Source organism: Nelusetta ayraudi, unplaced genomic scaffold, assembly GCF_046127955.1.
Source record: "Nelusetta ayraudi isolate G7.1 ecotype Tasmania unplaced genomic scaffold, CSIRO-AGI_Nayr_v1 ptg000048l, whole genome shotgun sequence".
Lineage (NCBI taxonomy): Eukaryota > Metazoa > Chordata > Actinopteri > Tetraodontiformes > Monacanthidae > Nelusetta > Nelusetta ayraudi.
The window spans coordinates 14,681,965-14,705,943 of NW_027466098.1; the positions used below are offsets into that span (position 1 = coordinate 14,681,965).

A 23,979-nucleotide genomic window follows, 5' to 3' on the forward strand; every position below is an offset into this window, starting at 1 on the left:
CCACGCCACCCATTAGCCAATGAGGGCAGAGGTCTGGGTATAAATGCTTAAGTCCATCACCTGACAGAGTTGGGCAACCCCTACATTTGGTGGACAGTACCTGATCCCGGGATCTGTTACCTCTTTCTTTTCTCCTTAGCAGGTAAAAGGCAAACTGGCCATTTTATTCAAACTTTGTTTAAAATTCCAGGAATGAGAATGCAGTGAAGTTGTTTTATTGGACAATGTTGGATGTTTGCCTGCCGAAAAGTTTTGAAACCATTTATCTGCAGGGAAAATCTCTGCTGGCAACATTTGGAGATGCGATTCATTTTTATTTTCCTTTAAGGTTTCGCAGTTTGTGAAGTTTGCACGGTTTAAAGCCTCTAAACTTTGGCCCACATGGGGTCTTTTGGGAAAGAAAACAGGGTCAGTGGAACAGTTGCGACGATCAGCTGCTGTGACTTGAGACACATGCAGTGCTTTGACCTTTAAGTGCTCCAGGTGTCACCGACCGCTTGAGGGTTTTTATTTTTATTTTATTTTAAACGCAGTGACGCAGTGAAAAGAGTTGAAAAATAATCTCACAAACTGCATGTCAGCGCTGACTGATTCTTTGACTTTGCTGATTTGACATTTTTATCTTTCTGATTTTTTAACCTCTTATTTCACACAGGTTAAATCAATAATTTAACATTTTTTAATTTTTCCTTTTAAATTTGAGCAATCCAGTAAACGGCATGAGACATTTCTTGTGCACTTTCTTTCCATCTGGAGTCAAAACTTCTCTCAGTCTGACACTAAGAGGCAGAGACGGAGAAAATTATTCACTGGCGTGTGCAGAAAACAGTAGCCGTCCTTCAGAGGTGGGGGACGGAGGAGGTGGCAATGGTAGCGAGGCGCCACAGCTGCTCTATTAATAACCTCTGCTGAAGCGGAGGGTGTTGGAGGCTGGCAGGTGGCGAGACGATCTGACAGACAGGCCTGCTGGGAGCACAGCTGACAGACAGGCTGACAGACAGGCTGACAGCATGAGAAGGTGTCTCCTGGCCACCAGGAGACTCGTAGACAAGGCGCTCGAAAAACTTGGTGAAATACCCGAAAGTAAAACCGGTACCCAACGGACGCGCAATATTACAATCATACCAACAATGATAACGTGGACGCAGAAAGAGATTTTGTGATTTTTTTTTTTTTTTTTTTGTGATTGATTCTGATGAACACCTCCACTCTCTTTGTGCTTCCCCCAGACGGAGTAAGAATCGCAACCATGGCAAAGAACTGTCACAACGACTACAAGATGAAGTTCTCCGTGGACGAGGAGTTCCCCGACCTCTCCCTGCACAACAACCACATGGCCAAGGTGCTCCTTCCGTCAAATAGAAAGAAAAATACCATGCATGTTTTTAATCTTTCACCTGTGGGAAAGACTTGAGGGTGTCGTGTGAGCGTATAGTCACCGACCTGTCCATCCGGCCGTGTAGGTGCTGAACAAGGAGATCTACGGCAAGCTGAGGGGCAAGTCCACCCCCAGTGGCTTCACCGTGGATGACATCATCCAGACCGGTGTTGACAACCCTGGTAAGGACGCCAACAACCAACCAGGAGCTCGCTGTTAATTCTCAAAGATCACTGCAACGAAAAAAATCTTGCAACTGTTTATGTTCTACACATTCATTCAAAACAGTATCTATTGGAGTAACATTTACCATCCCCCACACTTCAGCCCCCAAACTTCACTGTTGTTCTACGTTCTGTCACAATCAAAATTCCATCAATTTTTTAATTCATCCATCTTTTTGTAGCACCAGCTAGGTTTGCATTTGCTTCATGTATTTCTTCTTCGGTGGTATAAATGGCACCGTGCGCCTGTAGTTCCAGCCTTGTCGACCGACTAAACACCTTTGACTTTTGGGAGCCTGGCAAGATGGATGTGCAAGACTCTAGATCTGAAGTGACAGAAAACTGTGACACGCCTCACTCACAATGTCGCTCACTTCCACGGTCTTCCTGTCTTGTCTCCAAGGTCACCCCTTCATCATGACCGTGGGCTGCGTTGCTGGTGATGAGGAGTCCTACGAGGTCTTCAAGGATCTGCTGGACCCCGTCATCTCCGACCGTCACGGTGGATACAAGCCCACCGACAAGCACAAGACCGACCTGAACTTCGAGAACCTGAAGGTGAGAAGGGAATCTAGTTTTTTTGAAGAAGACGAAATTCATCTGAATAATTGCAAATGTTCTTTACATTTTCCTTTCCCTCACCTGAAAGGATATCTAAAAACAATGTTCACTGTTGGATTTAACAAAGTGTCCCGTGTCTTTTTGTGTCTCCAGGGTGGTGACGACCTGGACCCCAACTACGTGCTGTCCAGCCGTGTCCGTACTGGACGCTCCATCAAGGGATTCACCCTGCCCCCCCACAACAGCCGTGGAGAGCGCAGAGGCATTGAGAAGCTGTCCATCGAGGGTAAGTATCTCCACATTTTTGGCGCAACTCTTTTTTTTTTTTTGACGGGATGTGGAAGGTTTTAACCAAGAGATCGACTCCTCTCCTGTGTGACAGCCCTGGCCAGCCTGGAGGGTGAGTTCAAGGGAAAGTACTACCCCCTGGAAGGCATGACCGACGCCGAGCAGGAGCAGCTGATCGCTGATCACTTCCTGTTCGACAAGCCCGTGTCCCCCCTGCTGACCTGCGCCGGCATGGCCCGTGACTGGCCCGACGGCAGAGGCATCTGGTGAGAGACACAGACGGGAATCCAGATTCAGATCCTTACAGGTGGAGATAGTTATTTTCCTACAGTGAAGGAGCCTCACTTGAGTTAGAATCCATAAAGGTCTTCAGAAAAGAGCTTTTTTAGCTCCATGTTTACAGCCGAAAGTGAGATATTAGTATCTTTTGTGACATCACAAATGGGCTAATTTCTTAATTTTAGAACTCACACTTTCTGTAAAGAGGAGCAAGTGAAAGATGGAGGGATTTTTTTCCCCATTTTTACCAGGAAGTTGGACAAGAGATGTAATCATTGTTAGAAAGTAATGCTTATACAAAACAGTGTATTGTACCTTTAGACTCGCCAATCACCATTATATGATTTTAAGAGATGTGAAGTAAGGGTCAGGCTGTGACTGAAGCACTTCATACTGAGCAGCGTGCAACGCCAGGGTAAAGAGATTAATGCTGAGTTGACTGTGTCTCTCCAGGCACAACGACAGCAAGAGCTTCCTGGTCTGGGTGAACGAGGAGGATCACCTGCGTGTCATCTCCATGCAGAAGGGTGGCAACATGAAGGAGGTCTTCAGGCGCTTCTGCGTTGGCCTGCAGAAGGTAACAGCGCCTCGTCACACCCACGCAGTCTCATTGTGCAACATGCAAAGGCATCAATTTGGGATTAAAATGAATGGGGACAAAAAGTACAAGTGTAATTTTACTTTCATTTAAATTACACAAAAAACAAATCTACTTTGTATCTGGAGGAGCCCAGAAAGTGGATGAATTGACTCAGGTGTCAGACCAACTGGAACGTCAGGAAACAGGGACCGACATAAAACGCTGTGAATATTCACCTCACTGTCCTGCTGCTCAGATTGAGGAGATCTTCAAGAAGCACAACCACGGCTTCATGTGGAACGAGCATCTGGGCTACATCCTGACCTGCCCCTCCAACCTGGGAACCGGCCTGCGCGGTGGCGTGCACGTCAAGCTGCCCAAGCTGAGCACACACGCCAAGTTCGAGGAGATCCTGACCAGGCTGCGTCTGCAGAAGCGTGGAACCGGTACGGGAAGCACAGAGAGCCTCTTTTTGTTGTTGTTGTTGTTGCGACGCCGTCTCGATGCATCGCCCTCATTCTTGTCGTCCCTCCTTTCCTCCACCAGGTGGCGTCGACACAGCCTCTGTTGGCGGCGTGTTCGACATCTCCAACGCTGACCGTCTGGGCTCCTCCGAGGTGTACCAGGTGCAGCTGGTGGTCGACGGTGTCAAGCTGATGGTGGAGATGGAGAAGAAGCTGGAGAAGGGCGAGTCCATCGACGGCATGATCCCCGCCCAGAAGTAAAGCGGACAGACACCACATGACCCCATTGACTGTCTGTGTTTGGTCTTTTTTTTATATTCTACAAAAAAGAAAATGAACGAGTTGCCTTGTAAAGTCACTCTCTCCGCTTAAACTAGACACTCCACTCTTCCTCTTCTCCTCCCTCCTTTCTTACTTCCACCAACCTCACCTTTTCCTTCCTTTACCTTTTGGTTCCTCTTCTCATCTTCACCTTTAACCCACTGCACACCATCACTTTCTTCATCCTCCCTATACACCCAACTTTCTGTGTAACATCCTGGGATCAATCCATGTCCACTCTGGTCATGGCTGTACACAAATGAAGATATATTATTTTTTTGATTGTAAATTATAACAGGACAATTAAATGATGCCCCATGTAACAATCAAACATCATGTCTTGTCTTTCTTCTTGAAAAACAAACACCTTCCACCAGGTGAACAAACGAACAGGACAGGAATAGAGAGAAGAAAAAAAAAGGTCTTTATTCTTGCGTCACACTTTATTTCCAAGGAGACATGCAGGATTGCAGGTCGGCCATTTCTGTCGTTTCAGCCCATAAGTTATGTCGATAACAGGAAGCGGCGACTTCAGACACACTGTGCAAGAGATCTGCAGCCGTAAAGCCATATGTACAGAATAGGTTGAGGGTGCGAGGCCCAGTTAAGCACACGTACAAGCTGACACGCACGCACGCGCACAAACACACACACACACACACACAAAATAGCCCTAAATCACAGCTTCACATTTTCATCGAGTCCCGTTGAACACATTCCTGTGGCCCTGATAGTGTTTAGGATCACGCTTCTCCTCAGCCCATCTGGGAATTCTGTTCCTGTTTGTTGTTGGACCAAGGCAGCCAACCTTTAGATCTCAAAATTGTTGGCATCAATTCGTGATCGATGCGTCGCTTCAGACGTATCGCTCGCAGGTATGTGCCACAATGCCAACCATACAAGACATACAAGAAGTGCGTGCGTCCAAAAGGCCATTCAGGACCACTCCCCAACAGAGAACACTGCCCCATCACAGACTCGCTGTAGGCTTTAAAAAGTATACAGGGGCGTAAGGGGACGCGTCTGATTGGTTAACAGTCTTGTGTTAGCAGTGCTGCAGGGTAAAGTCTACAGTTTTTAATGGAAAAAAATAAAACAAAACAAAGAGGTCAAGAAAGTGAAACGTGACCAGTGAAACAAACAAAACGTGAGCTCCAACAGAACATCATCATGATAACTGTTTCTTTTACTTGAATCACAACTTTATGGACAGCACTTGCCCCTGGAAACCTGTAGTCATAACTCCAGTTGGTCCAGTTCACTGGAAAAGCCGTCGTGTGCCAATAAGAGCAACTCTAAAGGTGTGAGACGAGACAAATTTGAACAATTTACAAAAGAAAAACACTGATTCAATTGGAAAAACAAGACAAAACAACAGCCAGACCAGTTAGATTCAATCTTGGCAAAGCAACAAAAAAAGTGCTCAATAATTTATAGTGACAATCTAACAATGTGTATAAAAAAAATAAAAAAATAAACAAAGAGCCCTATTAAGTTTCAATCAACGCTTCTTCAAGTCTTGATTCTTGGCTTTGTGGCTGTATTGCACTACTACATTGAAGGAAAGTGATGGCGAGTGCTACCAGACAGACTACTTTGTGTCAGAAACTACCTACTCCTACATTGAGGCTACTCTAAGCAAGTATGAACTGTGGCCACCGTGTGGAGAATTGTGAAAAAAATAATATATTGAAAGTAATCGTACATGGATTCACTGCCTTCAGTGTTCAGAGTTAAATCTGAAGCTCAGATTAGATTGTATAATTATAACATTTGTGTTTTGAGAAGATGACTGTTACAGAGTATCGTGTTACATTTTTTTACTCCTCATTGAGACCCAGTGCCACTGCAACTTTCACCTTTGTGAGAAAGATGTGACCGTATTAATTGTCTGGGGCCCCATTGAAAAAAATGATATGTGCTCAAAAATACTCAACTAAAAGTTAAAGTTATTTAAAAATAATGCTGAATATTTTGTTACCTTTGCTACCATATCATCTTTTACAGTCCTGGAAAAACAATATCTAAAAAAGACATTTACCGGAAGATTGAATAATTTTCTTTTAGTCTAGCAGGAAACATTAAATGATAATCTGTTTATATAGCACAATGTGATTTCACATGTCAATATTGGACAGTCCTTTTTTGAAGACAGTACTAAGTAGCTCCTGTGTTTCAGCTTTCCTGCGAAGAAGATACACGAAATCGGCGCAAATGACAAACCGGAGGCAGCTTTTATCCCTAAATGCTTCCCACAAACAACTAAAATCTAAAATGAGCAATGAAACAGATGTTATAAAGGGTGTGAAAACATGCTGAAACGCTTCATTCAACTCGTCGCAAGTATCTGCATTTCTGCATGTCTCCCTCTGGAGGTCGGAGGTCGGACTGCGCCTGCACTTCTTTAAATAAGTGACGTCTGCTCCCTGACGGGACAACGGCTGTCATACGTCTAAAGCAGTGAAAACAAGAAAAAAAACTTACTACAAAAACTTTTTAAATGTGTCTTAAATAGCAGCTCTTTAAGAGGAAAAACAAAAAAAAAACAACACAACAGGGAGAACAATGTCAACAATTTAAAAAAAGAGAGAAAGGAAAGTATTCTCCACCATTTTCAGGGTGGAAAAAACATTCTTATCATTACCAAATATTAAATCCTGAAAAGAATGGCCGACTCCGTGTGCTGACATAATGTGGTGGTGGCGGTGGTGGTGGTTGCCATGTCTTAAGCACGAGTTGTGGGTCCTTCCAAGGTCAGCGGTCGCCGGTCGATCCATCCGTGTCTGTACATCTGTGATTGGTGGTATCAGAAGAGGAGGGTCTCTGGCGGAGGCGGGACGTGCCATTCAAATCAGACAGGGGAGAGGAGGAGGAGGAGGAGGAGGAAAAGGGGGTGGGGTCATCCTCATAGCTCCTCCTCCTCCCTCTCCTCAAACCACCTCCTCTTGTCCCGTCCCGCCTCCAATGTCTTTCCCCCCCTCAGAGCTCGAGCTCCTTCGACACTTTGGTGGCAATGTCTCTGAAGGCCAAGGGCGCCCCCCACAGGCGCTTGAACCTCACCCCGCTGCTCTGGCCCAGCCCGCTGGGCAGCTGGCAGACCTCCGCCTCGAAGGCCACGCGGGCGCCGGCGGCGCCGTGCGTGCAGGACAGCAGGAAGGGCCCCGCCAGGTGGACCTGGCAGCCGCAGCCCTGCGCCGCCTCGCGCAGGGCCAGCACCACCTCGGCCGGGTCGCGGGGGCTCCGCACCCTCACATCCCAGCCGCATCGGGGGGTCCGGGGCTCGGCCGCTTTCTGATGCCCAGATAGATGGCGACTGCGAAGGGGTGGCGGGGTGGCATAAGCGGAGGATGGTGGAGGGAGAGGCGTTAGGGCAGCAGAGCAGAAAGAATGAAGAGGCACAGATGATAGAAGTTAGAATTAATGAGTATTTCAGTTGAGAACATGATGTGATGATGGATGTGTAAGGTGGTGAAATAGAGAGAGGGAGCACAGAGATTAATGTCACAGACACTTTAACTACTAGACTTACACACACAGTGGATTAAAACAGCACCACGGCCACCACTGCTGCTGCGGGGCTGTTAACGTCTCTACGACTAAAACCTTGTTTAAAATCACAGCTAAAAATATGTCTTCTTCTTCTTTGGGATTGAGGCTGGAGCCACAGAGATCATCTACCACCAGGAAGCACAGCACACACTGCTGCCTAACGTTTCCCGCTGCTTCTATTTTACCTGCTGCTGTTAACCTGAGACTGAGCAGCTGACTCTTGGGATGAAGCAGTCAAGGCTGAGAGAAAGTGAACAGCAACTTAAATGGGCAGATTACCAACAACATGAATTTTTAAGAAATCATGAAAGAAAAATACAGAATTCATCCGATGACATTGCAAGCAATCAATGTCAACAAAGTCTTGGTATTCAACTAGCATGACTGTAAGACTGAATCTAGAGACTTTGAAATAATAACTTTAACATGTATGAGAAATAGAATTTAAAAAATATTGTTTTTTTGCAGAAAAAAAGATTGTAATAATATGTTTCTTGATGTATTCGCTCGGAATAAAAATGCAAACGCGCACTCACCTTGTGACCGGAGATCTGCTGATTCTCTCAGGTTCGTCTGTGACCCTCAAGAAAAAGACAAATGCACATGTTAGCAATCGATGGGTCCACGCGGTGCCTCAGATGCTAACGCTAAACCACCCGTCCTATCTGGAATGGCGTCGCTAGCTACACTGGTCACAGTACAAACAACACTGAACACAACTCACTCCCTTGTCTTGGAAACGACACACATACACTCACTAGACTGCATGGATGTACGGCAACATCATGTCTGAATAACTGACAGAACAAATGACGAGAACAGACAAATGTAAAGGGGAGATTAAACTGCATCCTTTATCCTTTATTTGTATCTGATTCCACATGCTGTTTAATGACTTTATCTCAGTCTGTTTTATTTGGCACATATTTATTTTTGTTATTAAATATTTGGATAGTATAATTTAGTAAGCTGGTATTGTAAAGTGCGTAGAAACACAAGAGCTAAAGAACTGCATATTTAGTTTTCAAAAGAAATGCACATTGATCTAGTTTGGTTCACGTCTTCTCCCTCTAAGAGGTCGCTTTTAAAGAAGATTGATCTTAAATTGTGTTATTACACAGCTGTTATTTTTTTACAACGGAGTGCGCGCTTTATCTTCTTCCTCGTGTCACGTTAAACACAGAACCAGGGCGGAGCTTCCGGGTTTCATGGACCAATAAGCTGAGCAGTACAGCGCAAGCACGTACTTTGCACTTCTACCCCACGGCCACCAGGGGCTGCTGTTGCAGTTTCCAGTGGACCGGCCGAGGGCTACGTTCTCGCCGAACCCGAGTTCTTTCAAGGTAAATACAACATGTGCCACCACAGCAGTCAACATTCTAACAGCTGCTCTTGCACCCTTTCAAATGCAGCGCTGCCCTCTAATCTGCACCGGTAATAACAATGATCCAGCCCGACATTTATGAGCGATTGTCATCTTTTATTTATCCAGAAGATATTGGAAGGTTAGTAGTGCCTGCTGCTTCAACAAAACCCAGTCTCACTGGTCAGGAAAGACGGCAACTTCATTGGTAAACACTAAAATATTTTATGACAGGAGACTCAAGGTGCGCCTGCTGGATAAACAATGACCTGTCTTGGACTGTAGAAGAATTATTACCCTGTCTTTCTTGTTTGCGCTGAAGTGACAAGGCTCTGATTTGCTGCTCCCTCAGAACTGGATTTAAGGCGCCTCACATCAAAGCACTGTGTCAATTCCTTTAGAAGATTTGACAAAAAATGGCTACAGAATAAAGCTTTCAGAAATGTTTTTGGATAACAGAGAAATTCTTGTGATTTAGGCTTTCAAGTGTCGTCAGCATCGCATGCAGAGTTTATTGTGCAATTGGTATCAAGGCAGAAAGAGAGAGTGAGAAAGAGAGAAGGCCCAAAATGAGGGGAAAGAGCCAGAAGTGTGAGAGTGTAGAGAAAGGGATATAAGAAAGAGGATAAAAAATAGAAGCAGTGTGAAAGAGAGAGAGGCAGGGAAGTTAGCAGCAGTATAACAGGACAATCTGCTTGTATCTTAAGGAAGAGCTGTGCAAGATCCCTGTTTAAGAGAGAGATAAATCCGGGTTACGTAACTAATCCTGATTTGAAGCGGCAGCAGCGCCGGGTCAGTCAGTCAGAATGACTGGCCCAAGCTGCTTCTTCCAAGCATCTGCTCGTGCAGGAGGACTTGGACGGCTCGCTCTCCTTCTCCTTCCAGTATCGCAGGCCAAGAGGCAACGTGAGCGAATCAACACTTCCAACCTTGGCATGTCCACCTTTTCCACTCCTGCTCTGCTAATGTTTTTCAACATTTCCTGACCGAACCTCGGCAACTATCTCTCCAAATGCCAAAACACTCACCGCATTCTGCGTCTAAACTCAAACAGTGAAACAGTGGACGCTTTGTGCAGAAAAACACATGATGGCAACTAAACACACACAGAGCAGCAACATTTTCAGTAAAGCCCAACCTGATTTTCTCTGAATGTGTACGGCTTTCACCATGAGTACATTTTTCCTTGGAAATATATTTTTAAAAACAGAACCAGGTCGAGTTTGCTTTGTGATGTTTTTTTAAACACTCTGGCCAGAGTTAAACCAATAATCCACTACGCTGTCATTTCCCCTCTTTTGTGGATGCCTGCTTACTTGTTAACAACATATGGTGTTGATTACGTGAAACTAGTTCACGTACTTGAGATAAACTCAGGCGCTACAGACACGCAAAGACACAAACATCTTCAAGATGCCACTTGATTCATTCCCTTCACCACTTCTAAAACTCAAAAAACCAAACATTCTCTTGCCATTCCAGTCCAGCAAAACAACAAAACAAAAACACACTTCTGCTACCAATCTTGTTGGTTGGAAGTAGAAATTGGTGCAGCACCACCTACAGCGCTTGTAAGGGGGTAAGGCAGTAAAGCAACAAGCCGGAGGAAACACAAAACAGTCCAGACGGACTTTTACACGGCTACACTTTAAGAGTTGTAAAGGTAACATTTTGAGCTGGAGTCGCCCTTTTTGCCACAAACATGGTCAATAATTAAGCGGCCAAAGGCATAAAGTTTACTTCACTTTGCATGTAAACTGTGTGATATTCACAGAGGGAAAATATATCGTGGAATTTCCCATAAATCCAAATAATATTTACCATTTGATATTTAGAATGCCTATCAAGAACGATGCCTTGATTAGATGAACATTAGTTGTGGTAATGTTGTATTAGAACGCATCCACTGAACGCATGTGATGTCAAGTATGGATAAAGTTTAAAGATTTGGTTTCATCAACCGAACCCTCATAATACCATCACACTAATAATATCAAAACATTTATCTCACATAAAATATACGCTAAACATTTTATTTATCAAGATTTTAGATTTACACAACGCTAACAAAAAACTGTTGAATTATTCATTATTTTATTGACTTAAATCCAGCCTGTGAAGGCAGGTTCATTGCCAGAGGTTTGCTTACATTAAATTACATGTATTAAAACTCATTACTGTGATATAAGAAACAAGATTGCATCACAGGAGAACATCCATTTGTTCATGGCTGTTACATTTGAGTAGGATTAGTTGACTGAGAACTGCACTTTAACCAGAGACATTTAAAAAATGTAATGAAACAAAACAAAATCCTGAATCCCTTGCGTTTGCTTTTTTTCAGTTCATATTAGTTGCGGCAGGCTTACAGTTTGAACTCCTGACTGCAGATTACTATTATCCTAGATGGGTCCTGAAAGAAGTAAACTCTGACCAGCGACAGACAGTGGATGAGGGGAGAGGTGGATGGCAAGGCACCGGGAAGCAGGCAGACAGTCAGTCAGTCAGTCAGGCAGACAGACAGAAGCAGCCAGAAAACATGGGAAAGGAAGACTTACTAACTGTTTTTGTTCCCTGCGGAAGGGTGCAGCCCGACACGGACTTGTTTGAGCTCTGACGTTTAGAAGGGTCAAGAGTGACCCTAGGAGAAAGGGAGGAAGAAGAGAGGGGAGGTGAAGAGAGGGTGAGAGGAATGGAAAAAGGAAAAAAATTAACGGCAGCGTCCGAGAGACATCGAATGAGGAGGACAGGCGAGAGAGGAGGAGGAAGCGCAGAGAGAAGAGGAGGGGAGAGACGAAGAAAATCGACTTGGTAGAACTGAGGGAGAGGAAAAAAAAAAGAGGAGGAGAACAGACTGGCGGCTGACTGGCAAGGAGAAGCATAAGATGTCAATAAACCAAACAAACAAACAGATAAAGCAACAATAAGCAGCAGAAGAACTGTGAGAGACAACTAACCTGCAGACCTCGGTCTTAAAGTTCATCTCTTGTTTTTACAAGCTTGGACGTTTGCTGGGCTTTGCTGCAAAACGGGGGTCCTAGTACTAGTTTGTCCCTGTGGGTCAACTGCAACCCAGTAAACCAGATCCTTGTTCATGTCCATAAAGAGGAAGTCCTCCAACAGATATACAGTATAAATATATCTGTTAGAAATAACCTTTAGACCAAGGTCTGAGATTAAAGTGAACAAGTCCGGAAGCCTGCAAAGAGTCACTACAAGGAAGGGGAGGCTGGTAGGTTAGTACTAGAAATGGAGCGCCGTGAAAGGCAGAGAGGTTAGCTCAATGAAAAACATTATGCTGTTAAGAACAAGCTCACTGAGGCCAGGACAGAAAGCCGGCTATAGCTTCGCTATGTCTTGTATTTATCCAGAAAGACCCCCAAAACAGTTGCAGATCTCTTTCGGTTCAACTCTTTCCCTCTCCTCCATCCCTCCCTCTTCACCGGCTTCTCCCCTTACCTGCGAGTCAGCTTGGAGGTGATTTTGCTGAGCAGGTTGCTCGTGGCCCGGGTCCTGGCGTGGGGCAGCGGGCTGGCGTCGTGCGACGGCGTCGGGGAGCCCGGCGGCACGTGGGAGGGGGTCCTGCGGTCTCTAATCTGCCCGCCGTGGAAGGTGCTCCTCACCGTGGAGCCCCGGGACAGGCGGGAGGAGGGCGTGGAAGACGAGGAGGAGACTCCGGAGGCACCGGCGATGCTGTGGGTGGAGGGCGAGGCGGGGGGGAGGCGGTGGGATAGGGAGCTGGAAGAGACGGGAGACAAGAGGATGATTCAATAAAGACAAATGTTCATGTTAAACTGTTAGCCCCTTTTTAAACGATATCCCTGAGATCGTTTGCAAAATAAAAAAATAAAAAAATTGGTGTTTATTCTCATGGTGTCAATTAAGTCCAAACTCCAGCATAAAGGAGCAGGAGACAAAGACCAATTCTATTTCAGTGACCCCAAAATGCTCTTTCTTCTTCTTACTGAGGGGGAACATTGGAACATTTTGGCCCCGACCTTTCATCTGATTCCCTTTAAAACCATTTAGAGCGTCCCACTCTCACACGCACGCACGCACCCAAACACAAACGCACACGCTCCGGCCGGCTGGTGGCCTCGGGCTGCTTTTCATAACGCTCCAGAAAACACCTACACACGGCGCAGAGTTAAAGAGCAGCCGGTGCAAAGCAAAATCATTTAACGTCAATGTGAACTTGCTGCCCACTAGCTGCGGCTTGCGTCCGGCGGGTATGTTGGGGGGGGGGGGGTTTTGGAAAAGGGAAGAAAGAGGCTGAAGAGGTTTGAGAGACAGAAAGGATGATGAATAAGCACATAAACCACATAGACAGGAGTTCTAAATGAAGTTCTTCTGTAGCTGCGTTTTCCATCACCCCTTGAATTGCGCAAAACCTGAATATCGCAATAAAAAACCTGGTAATGGTTTTTCAGACGTATCAAAATAGAGGTATATTGCAAAAGTGTCATGGAAACACGTTTTCGGGCGTCACATGACCAGTTAACTTCACGTGAAAATCGCACGTTAGGTTTGGACGGAGGAGAAGACGGATTCATTTTTACAAGTAGTCAAAGAGAAATTCTTGACAGCAAACAAATGCAAACGTGATTTTTGTAAATGCTGTGGGATGAGATTTTACGAGAATTACGGCTTATGCGCTTCACACCATTCGATGGAAACGCCTGCAAATGGCAATTGTACTTAAACGCTTAACGCTATTTCACAACTATATTCAAATATAATTGATGTACATGTTTTAACATGATGCACTATTTTTTGGGGGGCGGGTGTTGGGGGTGGTGTGAGGACTGAGGCAACAGTGTGGCGGCCGTGCGTGAGTTTGTCCCGTCAGTCGCTCCTGCACGGCATCACATTGACGAGGCCTGCGAGGCATTTGGAGAGTGGTGTTGGCGCAGGGCCCCGTGTTCACTTCACCCTGCCGGTCGCTCCGGTTGAGCCTCGCTCCCCTCCGCCCTCCACCACCGCCACCGCCGCTGCTGCTGTCCCGCTCTCTTCACTCTGCTCAGCCTATTATCCATTTACCTGTGGCCTGTTATGTGACAAAAATCGGAGCTGCCTCCAAAGAAAAAGCCTAGGCTTCAGCCAGGTCTGGCTTAGCCAGTTCTTTCCATTTTAAATTGAAAATTTTGTTTTTTATTTATTTTTTTTCATTCAAAATGACACTATGGAATACATATTAACATATTCCACATCCTTTTCCACAGTCCATCTGAGCAGAATTATTTTTCTTTTACTGGAGATAACAACAAATTGAAACACTGTAGCTGGGGGTAGGGGGGGGGTAATTGAGAGCGATAAAGAGACTGAAAAGGTGGAAACAGGTCAACCGGAATAAAGTGTGAAAGTTGAAAGAGGGAGGACCGTGTGCGCGCCGCGGTCTGACACTGACAGGCAGACAACCATCTGTCACAACAGCAGACAGTTCATATTGGGTGGGCGCACACGTGCGCACGCACGCAGGCACGCACGCATACACACATACGCGCGCGCACACACACACACACAAAACCCACTCATGCATGGTTTAAGCTCTTTATCCTCTCTTAACAAAATGTGAGACAAACACCCAGAACCAAACACTCGCTAAGTGCCGTGGAAAACAAAACAAAACAAACAAAACAGAAAAGCTGCAACCAGACTCTCTGCTAGGAAAATATTCTCTTAATTTACGTTTGACAATATCCCTAATTTAAGTATGAAATCCCTGTGTATTCATTTGTCTGTCTATTTTTTGCCTGGTACTTGATTCAAACGTGCACCAGTGTGGGTGATATCGCAAGTAACAGACAGACAGACAGACAGACAGACAGACAGACATGAATGCGTACATGGAGACTTGCTGTTCTTACCTGTTTTCCTTGCCATTCTGCAGCAGCGAGTGTCTGTCAGCGTTGGAACGGTCTGTGCACACGTACGTGTTCCTTCGGGTCATGGTACTGGCGGGGAGGTTATTCTGGAGACCAAAAACAAAGAGCCATGAAGCCAAGTATTGACGTAAATTTGACGAAAATAAAGCACGTCAGGTGCATCACAGAGCAATACTCAATATGTTTAAGTGACGGAGCTCCCTCGAAGTGAAATCTGTTTAGCTCTTGATGCATGGAGCTCATGTTTTTATCTTTCCAGGCATAATGCAATCATACCAGACAGATGCTTAGGTCACATGATGTTGGTCTGTTATCTGAGGATGCAGTCCAGTGCAAATTAATTTTCTCTTTATAGTTGACGGCTATACATGCATGATTTATATTGTTAAAATAAAATGGTTTGGGTGCAGCCATCCTTTAAACCGCTGCAAAGAAAAAAAAATCCAATTACAGGATGCGGCTTTGGGAGGACTGTTGGGATTGCGTCATCTGGAGCTGTTGTATTTACCAGACATGAAAAGTGACATATTTGCTCGGGCCGAGTCACCACACCAATATCACATCTCCTTCATCCTTACCGCGGCTGAAGCGACGTCCTTCCTTCGGTCGGGTATCTCTGCCTTGTTGGGGTTGTGAGCCGAGCTCACCATGGGACTGGAGGGAGTCGGGATGCTGCGCGAGCCAATGGTGGAGGTGCTCGGCTTGCGAATTGATAACCGCTCCTCTTTGAGCCCCACGCCATCGCCCACGCCACTGGGGCTCCGCTTGGGCTGTGCGGCCCCGGCGACCCCCGGACCACCTTGGGAATATAAAATAAGGGCACAACGACGGTGATTATCCCTGCCACGGGAATCGACACGCAAACATCGACGTATTTAGTATTTTGCCTCACAGAAGTCAGAGTGCCGTCGCTGGCGGTGGTAGGTGGACGCACTGCGCTGTGGCTTGTGGGCGGAGGAGGAAGTTGCGCCGGAGGAGGAAGTGGAGGAGGAGGAGTGTTTGCTTGTTCCGTTGGTGATGGTGCCAGGCCGGACTCTGGCCAGACTGAGACTGCTGCCGGACCGAGTGACAGTGGTCTCCAGCTGAGGGACACGTTAATGGCATCAGAATAACATAGCTATAGCAGGTTAAAGAGTCCTAGTGGTGCGTGTTGATCACGTCTGCTCTCTTTGTGATTCTACTCACCTCATTTTTCCGTGCCAGCAGCAGGTATGTAGCAGTCACCTCATTGTACTTTTGGTTATTCAGCGACTCTTTGACCTCTTCTCTGGTGAAGCCCATCCCAACCATCACGTCTGAAACAAATGACATGTAAATGAGTCCTGCCGAAATTCCACACTGACAAACTGCACAGGAATCTTGAGGGTTTGGGTTTGAAGGCACCTGCGAGCTGCATGATGCCAATACAAAATGTCTACTTTTTTTGGTTGATTTATCATAAAAATGCCACAGGGCATTCAACAGGAGAACTTTAAAATGAATTTAGATGAATATTGAAAACAAGTTTCTTTTTTTTCTTTTTTGTTCTGCACCAAAGAAAGACACCAGTTAAAAAGCGGCTTGTTCCTACCGATGCGGCTGGTATCATTCAAGTCCTCCACAGGCTCCAAAAAGGGCTTCAGCTCTTTGCCATCGTAACCAGAATTTATCCACTTATCTCTCATGATTTGCTGAGGGCAAAAACGTATGAATGAATGAAGAGTTAAGAAAAAAAAAAAAAGAAGGCACAGAATAAACAGAAACTGTATCTTTGCAAAAACACATTGATCCTGAGTTGTTTTGTTATCTTTTCTCAAGTTGAAGGTTTTAACACTCCTTGTCAGCATGTCGCTGACTTGCTGCTGCTTCCTCACCTCCAGTGAGCAGCGCTTGGTCGGGTTGAGGACCAGGAAGCGGCGCAGTATTCCCTCGCAGTCTGTCGACATGTAGAAGGGAACCCTGTATTTCCCCCGCAGAACTCGCTCACGCAGCTCCTACAACACAGAAATGATCATCAACACAGGTCCAAGCAGTTCAAACAGTTTCACTTGCAACACGGCCTGATAATGTTTAAAGAATCCCTACTGTGTTTTGGACCCTTAGTGGCGCTGTGGAGTCAACTGTCCCTGCTCTAATTAATCTTGTGCACGAGGGCACCTCTCAAGTGCATGCACATGGGTGAGTCAGTCCACATCCCTGCTAATAGTTTCACACTAATCTGCAAACAACAACAGGTGCTCTAGTGCCAGCACTGTCAGGAAAGAGGACAGGCACAGCACCATGTTGGATGTTGTGGAGTTTGTGATGCATTTAAAGATTCACGAATGTGTTGCATCTCTGAAGCACACAATGTCATATCTGGAATACTAATTTATCAGGCATTGTTACATATTTTCTATTCTATATCCCAAAATACTATAATAGAGCTCCAGGAAAAAGCCTCTTGCAAAACATTTGATTTTAGGGTATAGAAACAAGAAAGTAGTGAGTCAGTGTCAGAGGGCAAAACAAACACGGTCATTCAGGTATTTGCTCTGGTATTAGTGATGCATCAGCGCCTTTTGTTATATAACCCAAAGGGCGGATTTATATAGCCAAAAAAACAAAACAGGATCTATTATCTACCTGAGTCAGGCCTCACTGTTTTATCAACGCCAATCAGCCACTCACCTTGAGGTTCTGTCCATCAAAGGGCAAGGATCCACTGACCAGGGTGTACAAGATGACCCCCAGACTCCAGATGTCTACCTCAGGGCCGTCGTACTTCTTCCCCTGAAAGAGCTCTGGCGCTGCGTACGGCGGGGAGCCGCAGAAGGTGTCCAGTTTACTGCCCGCAGAAAACTCGTTGCTGAATCCAAAGTCGGCTATCTTGATGTTGGAGTCGGCGTCGAGGAGCAGGTTCTCTGCCTGCACAACACATCACAGGAGCAACACACAGGAGTGTTTAACCTTTGCAATGGCAGATGTAAAAAGACAACATATTTCTTCAAAAAATAAATCTTCAAACTTGCATGCAGCTACAACTGTGCATTTCAGCTTCACCTTCAAGTCTCTGTGAACAATGTTCTTCTGATGACAATAGTGCACCGCTGACACGATCTGTGGGGAAAAAGTGAAGTAAGTAAATAAACACAAAACAAAACAGAAACCTTAACTGCTGTTTGACTGTGCATTCAAAACACAGCAGGCCGTCATTCCTTCATAAAACTCTCCAACTGTGTGCAAAATGATACATGGGATAAAACAGCACCATGACAACGCGACAATATTGTAAGAACTGCAGGGAGGTAATACTGAATGACAGGCACAGTTTACGTCATGAGCGAGGAGCTGCTGACCTGTCTGAACTTGGCCCTGGCCTCCTTTTCCTTCATTCTGCCATGAGCCACGAGGTAGTCAAACACTTCACCTGAAAAAAAAAAGAGAGAGCATGGTCACGTGTTGTTGCACAGCGTCGGAGCGCTAAAGGTGCTTAGCGCCAGCACCAACTTGTTTTCACAGAAGCAGAATGTTCCCAACACACTTCGCGTGCGCCGTCTTCCCAACACTAATTTCACATCATCATCCAGCATGTTTTCCTGGTGTTGTTCTTTCTCTTTTTTGGCAAATCTCCAGACACGATGTTGATTTTGGAAGCCAAACTTTAAGACTAGAAACCCCTAAATAGTAAAGCGGGCTTAGTGGGACACAGCAGCGTGTCAGCTACTGAGCCGCTTCCGCCTTATAAGGTATTAAAAGCATGAGATCACACATAAAGAGAGAGGGAGGGAAAGAAAGAAAGAGAGAGAGAGATTAAATGAAAGGAAGAACAAAAAAAAACTCAAAAAAGCTGGAAGAGATGATGGGAAACATGTGACTGCTTGGCTCGGAGAAGGGCAGGGGAGAGATGGCAGCACTGAACTATTTGACTTTTTTTTTTTTTTTTTACAAAAGCACAAACACCACAACATGAATTAATAAAAAAAAAGGAACACTTATCAAATGATTAAAAGTCTGAGGTTCATCAAACTGCGTACTGACAAGGGGGACGAGGTTTTGCACTCACCTCCGCTGGCATACTCCATGATCAGGTACAAAGTCTTTTCAGTCTCAATCACCTCGAACAAGTGGACTGTAACACACAGCGGAAGGGACGTCAACACAAAGGCCATGTAGACAATAGAAATCCACCACTGCAGGCGCACACACACACACAAAAATATCTCTCTCTGCGGGGAAACTCACCTATGTTGGGATGGTTGAGTGTTTTCATGATGCGTACCTCTCGGTATAACTGGAAAATTGTGCAAAGAGAAAAAGAATTGTCATCAAAACATCAAGTGCTGTTATTTCATTCCCTTTTTTGGCCCGTGGGCCAAAGATTGGCCCGCAGTGTAATCATATTTGGCCCACGAGGCAATACAAAATGACTACTAGAGCTGGCTAGAGCCGCCATTATACAGCACATGTACTGCTAATACTACAAATCCCAGAATGCTCTGCCAGTATTCTGGCAGACTATTTACTTTAAGAGACTATAATTAACATTTTCTTGTTACTCCAATTTGTTTCTAATCATTTTATTCTTAAATATATTATTAGAAAACGGCTACTGTTGAAATTTAAATGAGAAGGCTGCAATATGTATTTAGTGTTGCTAGTTTCAGTCAGTGTTGACGCAAAACTTGTTTGGGTCCATATGTAAAGGTTCTCTGTTTCATCAGGAGGAAGATTTTTTATTTTCAATAAATATCAACGTTGGCGCGAGACTTTGTCCAAGTTTTGATTTTTTTTGAGTTTGACACCCCTGCACTGCACTGATAAAATACATGGCAACAAACAATAACAAGATAAACAAATTATTTTATATATTGCTTTGTGATTTATTTTGAGCGTTCTTTATTGTGATCCAGTGGTAATAATTGTTGTTACCAATTCAAACAGACTACAGCTGGTGGCCACACCCCATTATCCATCCATCCATCCATCCATCCACACACACACACACACACACACACACACACACACACACACACACACACACACACACACACACACACACACGGCCTCAGATTTATGGCTCCCTCAGGATGCGGGGCCAGCCGTGGGGGGATGTGTTGCTGGTGCAAAGATGTCAGCAGGGCTTCAGCTTTCTCTCGCGGGTGTTCTTTTTTTTTCTTTCTTTCTTTCCAAAGTACCACCACCCCCACCTCTTCTATGCATCCATCACCAAGTTGCAAACTGCTGCCTCATTCCACCATCCGGATGCAGTCCTCCTCCCCCCGCCTTCCCCCTCCTGTCTAATTAAAGTAATGCACTTTTCCGTGCACTCATTTTAAAAGATTACAGAGTGATAGTGTCGGGCCAAATGAATCACAGGCTGAAGGCCGGTCACGAGGCAAATCTCTTCGCCAGGTACATTTCCAGATTTAAGTCAACACTGATAAAAAGTCCAACTCGCAACATGTGAACTTGTCAGTTTTGTATCACAGTGGCGTTTGAGTTGGAGTCAAACAGGAAAGGCAGAAGTTGTTGACAAAAGGAAGGAATGCAAACATTTGTGTTGATGCCTGCCTGAGAGACGCTCCTCCCTCATATCTGCCTTCATCTTCATGCTGCAATGCTGTTCAATTCAAGAGGTTCCTCATTTGTATGTCCCAAATATGATCTCGATGACTTTGTTTGGTTTGTGGGAACTTGTCCTAATTTGGGAATTTCTTTTAAAAGACTAACCTTGGCCCCCATGTATGTACATTATGACTGAAAAATCTACTTTGCTGTTGCGTACTCTCAAAATGGGCATCATCCCAGTGTGGCGTCGGCAAAACGCCGCAAAGGACCAACAGATAGACTCTGATTAATGATAATGAGACACAAGATAACGTGTGCATGCACCAGCTAAGACGCACACACAGAGTCCCACCGGGAGCATGCGGAATTGAATTAAGTGCACGGTGCCTCAGCTGCTCATCGGGGCTTTAGAAGGATTTATCAGCTAAGCCTTTCCTCTCTCTCTCTCTCTCTCTCTCTCCCCTCTTTTTCTCTCTCTCTCTTTCTCTCCCCACCTCCTTTCAATTCATTCACCTTTCTTTTCGCTGCCACTTTCTTCACTTTATCCTTTCGCAAATTCACCTTGGTTGCTGTCGCTGCCTTTTCACCAGAGGCCTCGGCAAACGGCAGGATATTGTTGAGTCACTGATATCAATCAGGAGTCTGAAAATCCTCAGAACGCGGTGGTGGCGTCTGTTAGGGAGCGACAACGCGATCTTTATCGCAACATTACCACAAGTGGTTAAAGAAAAACACAACTTTGAAGCATCATTTGCCTAACAAGGTAGCAGCGCTCCCGCACTCTAACCCCAAACTCTGCTGTGCTGATGCTCCAGCCTCACGGTTGCCTGGCCAACACTAGCAATAATCCGCAGGGCCGGGGGGGCTTCTGGGAAGTCATGGACCGTCAAGCAAGTGGAAGACGGTAAACATAAGAACTCACACACACCTTATCACACACACAACTGTATCCTGAAGAAGGAGCCCTTTAAAATATATTGAATGATGTCAATGCCTTCAGGGTTTCCAAGTTGTTCATTGTAAACTAGTAAACTGTTTTCAATACTTACTACAAGGGCTGGACGATTTTGGACAAAAATAAAATACAGATTTTTTTTTTCTCTGAAAACTTGATTTTCAATTTTTTGGTAAAACTACTAAATACAATGGAATAAACTATTTTAAATATTTATACTTTATTTTTTAAAGAAAAATAGCAAACAAATTTCCCTATTGGGAATGAAGCGCAACTGAAAAATACTCTAAATCCTCCTTGGTCTTAGTAAAGTGACAACATTTACAGTCTTTGTGACCAAACCCGGAACACGGAAGCATGCAAGAGGAAAATCAATTTTAAGATTTTCCTTTTTTTTTAATAACATCGTCTTGAATCCAATTTCAATTCAAAATCGATTAATCGCACAGCCCTAACTGCTACCAATGTACCCCAATCAGAGGCATTTTTAAGCAACCAACAGTAAAATAATACTTTCTACCATCCTCACAGTTCCCCGTGTCTTCCCCCTTCTCAGGCAGCATTAATCAGCTTGCAGGCATTAGGATCATGCGTCGCTCTGTTCTCACCAAGAATAAATAATCAAATGCTAAGTCGAAGCTTTCAACGCTTTTCTTCCAGGATTTACACAAAGCAGCCAAACCATTAAATGTCAAGTCCCCCCCCCCCCCCCTCTCAGACCCAAATTCACTCTTCTTCATTCCACGAGTAATTCTGTGCTCAGGTGATTCATGTGTCTGGCCTGCCAGCCTGTCGACCTTTGACCTGTTTGTCCAAGCCCCTTAGACCACTTGACACACAAGTGTGCTCGCAGGAACACACAAAGACGGAGGGATCTGACAAAAACCAAGATGTCGCAATGGAGAAATGAGGAAGCGTCGTCCCGCTGTCACCGCGAGGGAGCTGACGAGGACACACCGCTGCTACACACCAGTGCCAGGCAGACACAGTGTGAAAGACATTTTCTGATAGCAGCCAAAGCCGAACATGAGTTCAGGCAACTTTTAGACCATAAAACGAAAGAAAAGAAAGCCAAGAGTGAATTTGACAGATGACTGAACCCAGGTCTCATTTCTCTCAAATCACAGCAGCTTTAGTCAATAAGCCCCCTTCTCACATACTGTAATTAGTGGTGACTTACTGCCATCGCACCCTGGCAATGCAAAGCTTAATGTAAATCAGTGAGAAAAACACTTGAGACTCCCAGCGTCGTGCACACTTTGTGTGAGGCTGTTCACTGACGTCCCAGCCTGGATGAAACCTAAAGAGGCGTTAAAGTGTGACAGAGGCTACTTCTCACCACGGCCAAAACGTAAAGCACCTTGACCTCAATACAACTATGCCGCCGGGCTTATTCATTTGTAATGGTGTCTCATGCAAAAAGCAGAAAGATAAAGAATGAAATGTTTGAATATAAGTTTGAAAATTCCCACTGCATCAAACATCCCAGCTCTAATCCCTCAACGCCAACCAAATACCTTTGTGTTTGAGATATTCCCAGCGCCTTCTCGTAGACATATTTTGGCCAATAATAATAAGCGTGAAGGGGTCAAGAAAAAAAAAATAAAAAAATCAAAGAGCGTGAGATGAAGAGCAGACAGAGCGCGTTAAAACTTCTTTTGCTGTTGTATATTCATGAGGCGGAGAAGATGAGCCGCTGCTGGAAACCTTCTGCTCTCGGTCTGTCCGCCCTCTTGTCTACTTATTGTCTAATGACTCTCCTTACACACTGGCACAATAACAACAATGCAAACGACAGCAACAATGTAATTATGCACAGACACCCACCCACGGAGGGACAATATGCTGCGTACAATAGCGCTGCAGATAATGGCATTACAGCGTGACGGGCTGCAGGGCCGGCCACTGTTTATCGCGCACCGCCGCGGCCTCAGCACACACACTGTCTTCTCTCTTTGGTTCTGCTGTGTATCTCGTCTTTATCAACAGGGACCCTGCTCCTGTGCCAAGGCCCCACTAAGCCCCCCCCCCTCCACCGCGGCTACTCCTTTTGTTCGCCTGTGGGGAATTTGGCTCCTGGCTGAGGGGGCCTTGTGCGAGGGACAAAACCCACTTCACAGCATTAGACGGTGCCCCCCAAACACTGGCCCACATGCACATGCATTCCGTTTTACAACACGAGGCCGTTGCCCACATGTGCGGAGTCACTTGTGCAGAGAACCACTGTGGCCGGACAGAAGGTGGAGCAGTGGAACACACGGCAACATGGACGACAACAGCACGACGTTGAGAAATGAGAGAAAGGCAGCGGGGGGACTGAGAGAGCAGATAATAAGGCTGCCGACACAATTGACCATCCGATGGTGGACTATTGCAACCACGCCATTCTGTCACAACATCACTGTGAAAACTACACCTTCGGAATATTAAGGCGTTTGAAATTAAAATGCAAATGATGTGCATTTCCAAGAAGCTAAACAACTCAAGCACATTAATCTATCCTCCACAAATGATGAAAAATGAGATTAGTGTGAGTCGTTTTGTATTAACAGCGTCTGCTGCGGTTGCAGGTATTTAGGGTTTTGCGCAGAGGCAAAGTTGAA

The 23,979-nt window shown here is 45.3% G+C and overlaps 2 protein-coding genes across 5 annotated transcripts in view; one reads left to right on the forward strand and one right to left on the reverse strand.

Annotated features, from left to right (window-relative positions):
• ckmb (creatine kinase, muscle b) lies at nt 1-4,108 on the forward strand. The gene is made up of 9 exons (XM_076036575.1): nt 1-142; nt 1,230-1,342; nt 1,464-1,560; nt 2,006-2,160; nt 2,317-2,449; nt 2,546-2,717; nt 3,184-3,307; nt 3,567-3,756; nt 3,857-4,108. Exons 2-9 carry the CDS (start codon nt 1,250-1,252, stop codon nt 4,033-4,035), a joined length of 1,143 nt encoding a protein of 380 aa, XP_075892690.1. The 5' UTR covers nt 1-142; nt 1,230-1,249; the 3' UTR covers nt 4,036-4,108.
• A 404-nt stretch (nt 4,109-4,512) lies between these two features.
• Nucleotides 4,513-23,979, reverse strand: part of mark4b (MAP/microtubule affinity-regulating kinase 4b) — a 31,472-nt gene continuing 12,005 nt past the window's right edge. The window contains exons 4-18 of one of the 4 annotated variants that reach the window (XM_076036565.1): nt 19,096-19,144; nt 18,917-18,982; nt 18,210-18,280; nt 17,914-17,970; nt 17,542-17,778; nt 16,746-16,865; nt 16,463-16,562; nt 16,078-16,187; nt 15,785-15,974; nt 15,471-15,691; nt 14,875-14,978; nt 12,467-12,745; nt 11,566-11,648; nt 8,181-8,225; nt 7,207-7,408 (exon numbers count right to left, since the gene is read on the reverse strand). In XM_076036565.1, coding sequence (XP_075892680.1) covers nt 7,344-7,408; nt 8,181-8,225; nt 11,566-11,648; nt 12,467-12,745; nt 14,875-14,978; nt 15,471-15,691; nt 15,785-15,974; nt 16,078-16,187; nt 16,463-16,562; nt 16,746-16,865; nt 17,542-17,778; nt 17,914-17,970; nt 18,210-18,280; nt 18,917-18,982; nt 19,096-19,144 — 1,797 coding nt within the window. In that variant the 3' untranslated portion in view covers nt 7,207-7,343. Of the gene's footprint in view, nt 8,226-11,565; nt 11,649-12,466; nt 12,746-14,874; nt 14,979-15,470; nt 15,692-15,784; nt 15,975-16,077; nt 16,188-16,462; nt 16,563-16,745; nt 16,866-17,541; nt 17,779-17,913; nt 17,971-18,209; nt 18,281-18,916; nt 18,983-19,095; nt 19,145-23,979 lie in introns of all 4 variants that reach the window. The other 3 variants (XM_076036563.1, XM_076036564.1, XM_076036566.1) reach the window with 3 other exon arrangements.

Bases quoted from the DNA above. Each gene is read 5' to 3' on its own strand.
- ckmb (XM_076036575.1), top strand. From the start codon at position 1,250: ATGGCAAAGAACTGTCACAACGACTACAAGATGAAGTTCTCCGTGGAC. The intron at 1,343-1,463 runs GTGCTCCTTCCG...CCGGCCGTGTAG, and splicing joins ACAACAACCACATGGCCAAG to GTGCTGAACAAGGAGATCTA. The intron at 3,308-3,566 runs GTAACAGCGCCT...CCTGCTGCTCAG, and splicing joins TCTGCGTTGGCCTGCAGAAG to ATTGAGGAGATCTTCAAGAA.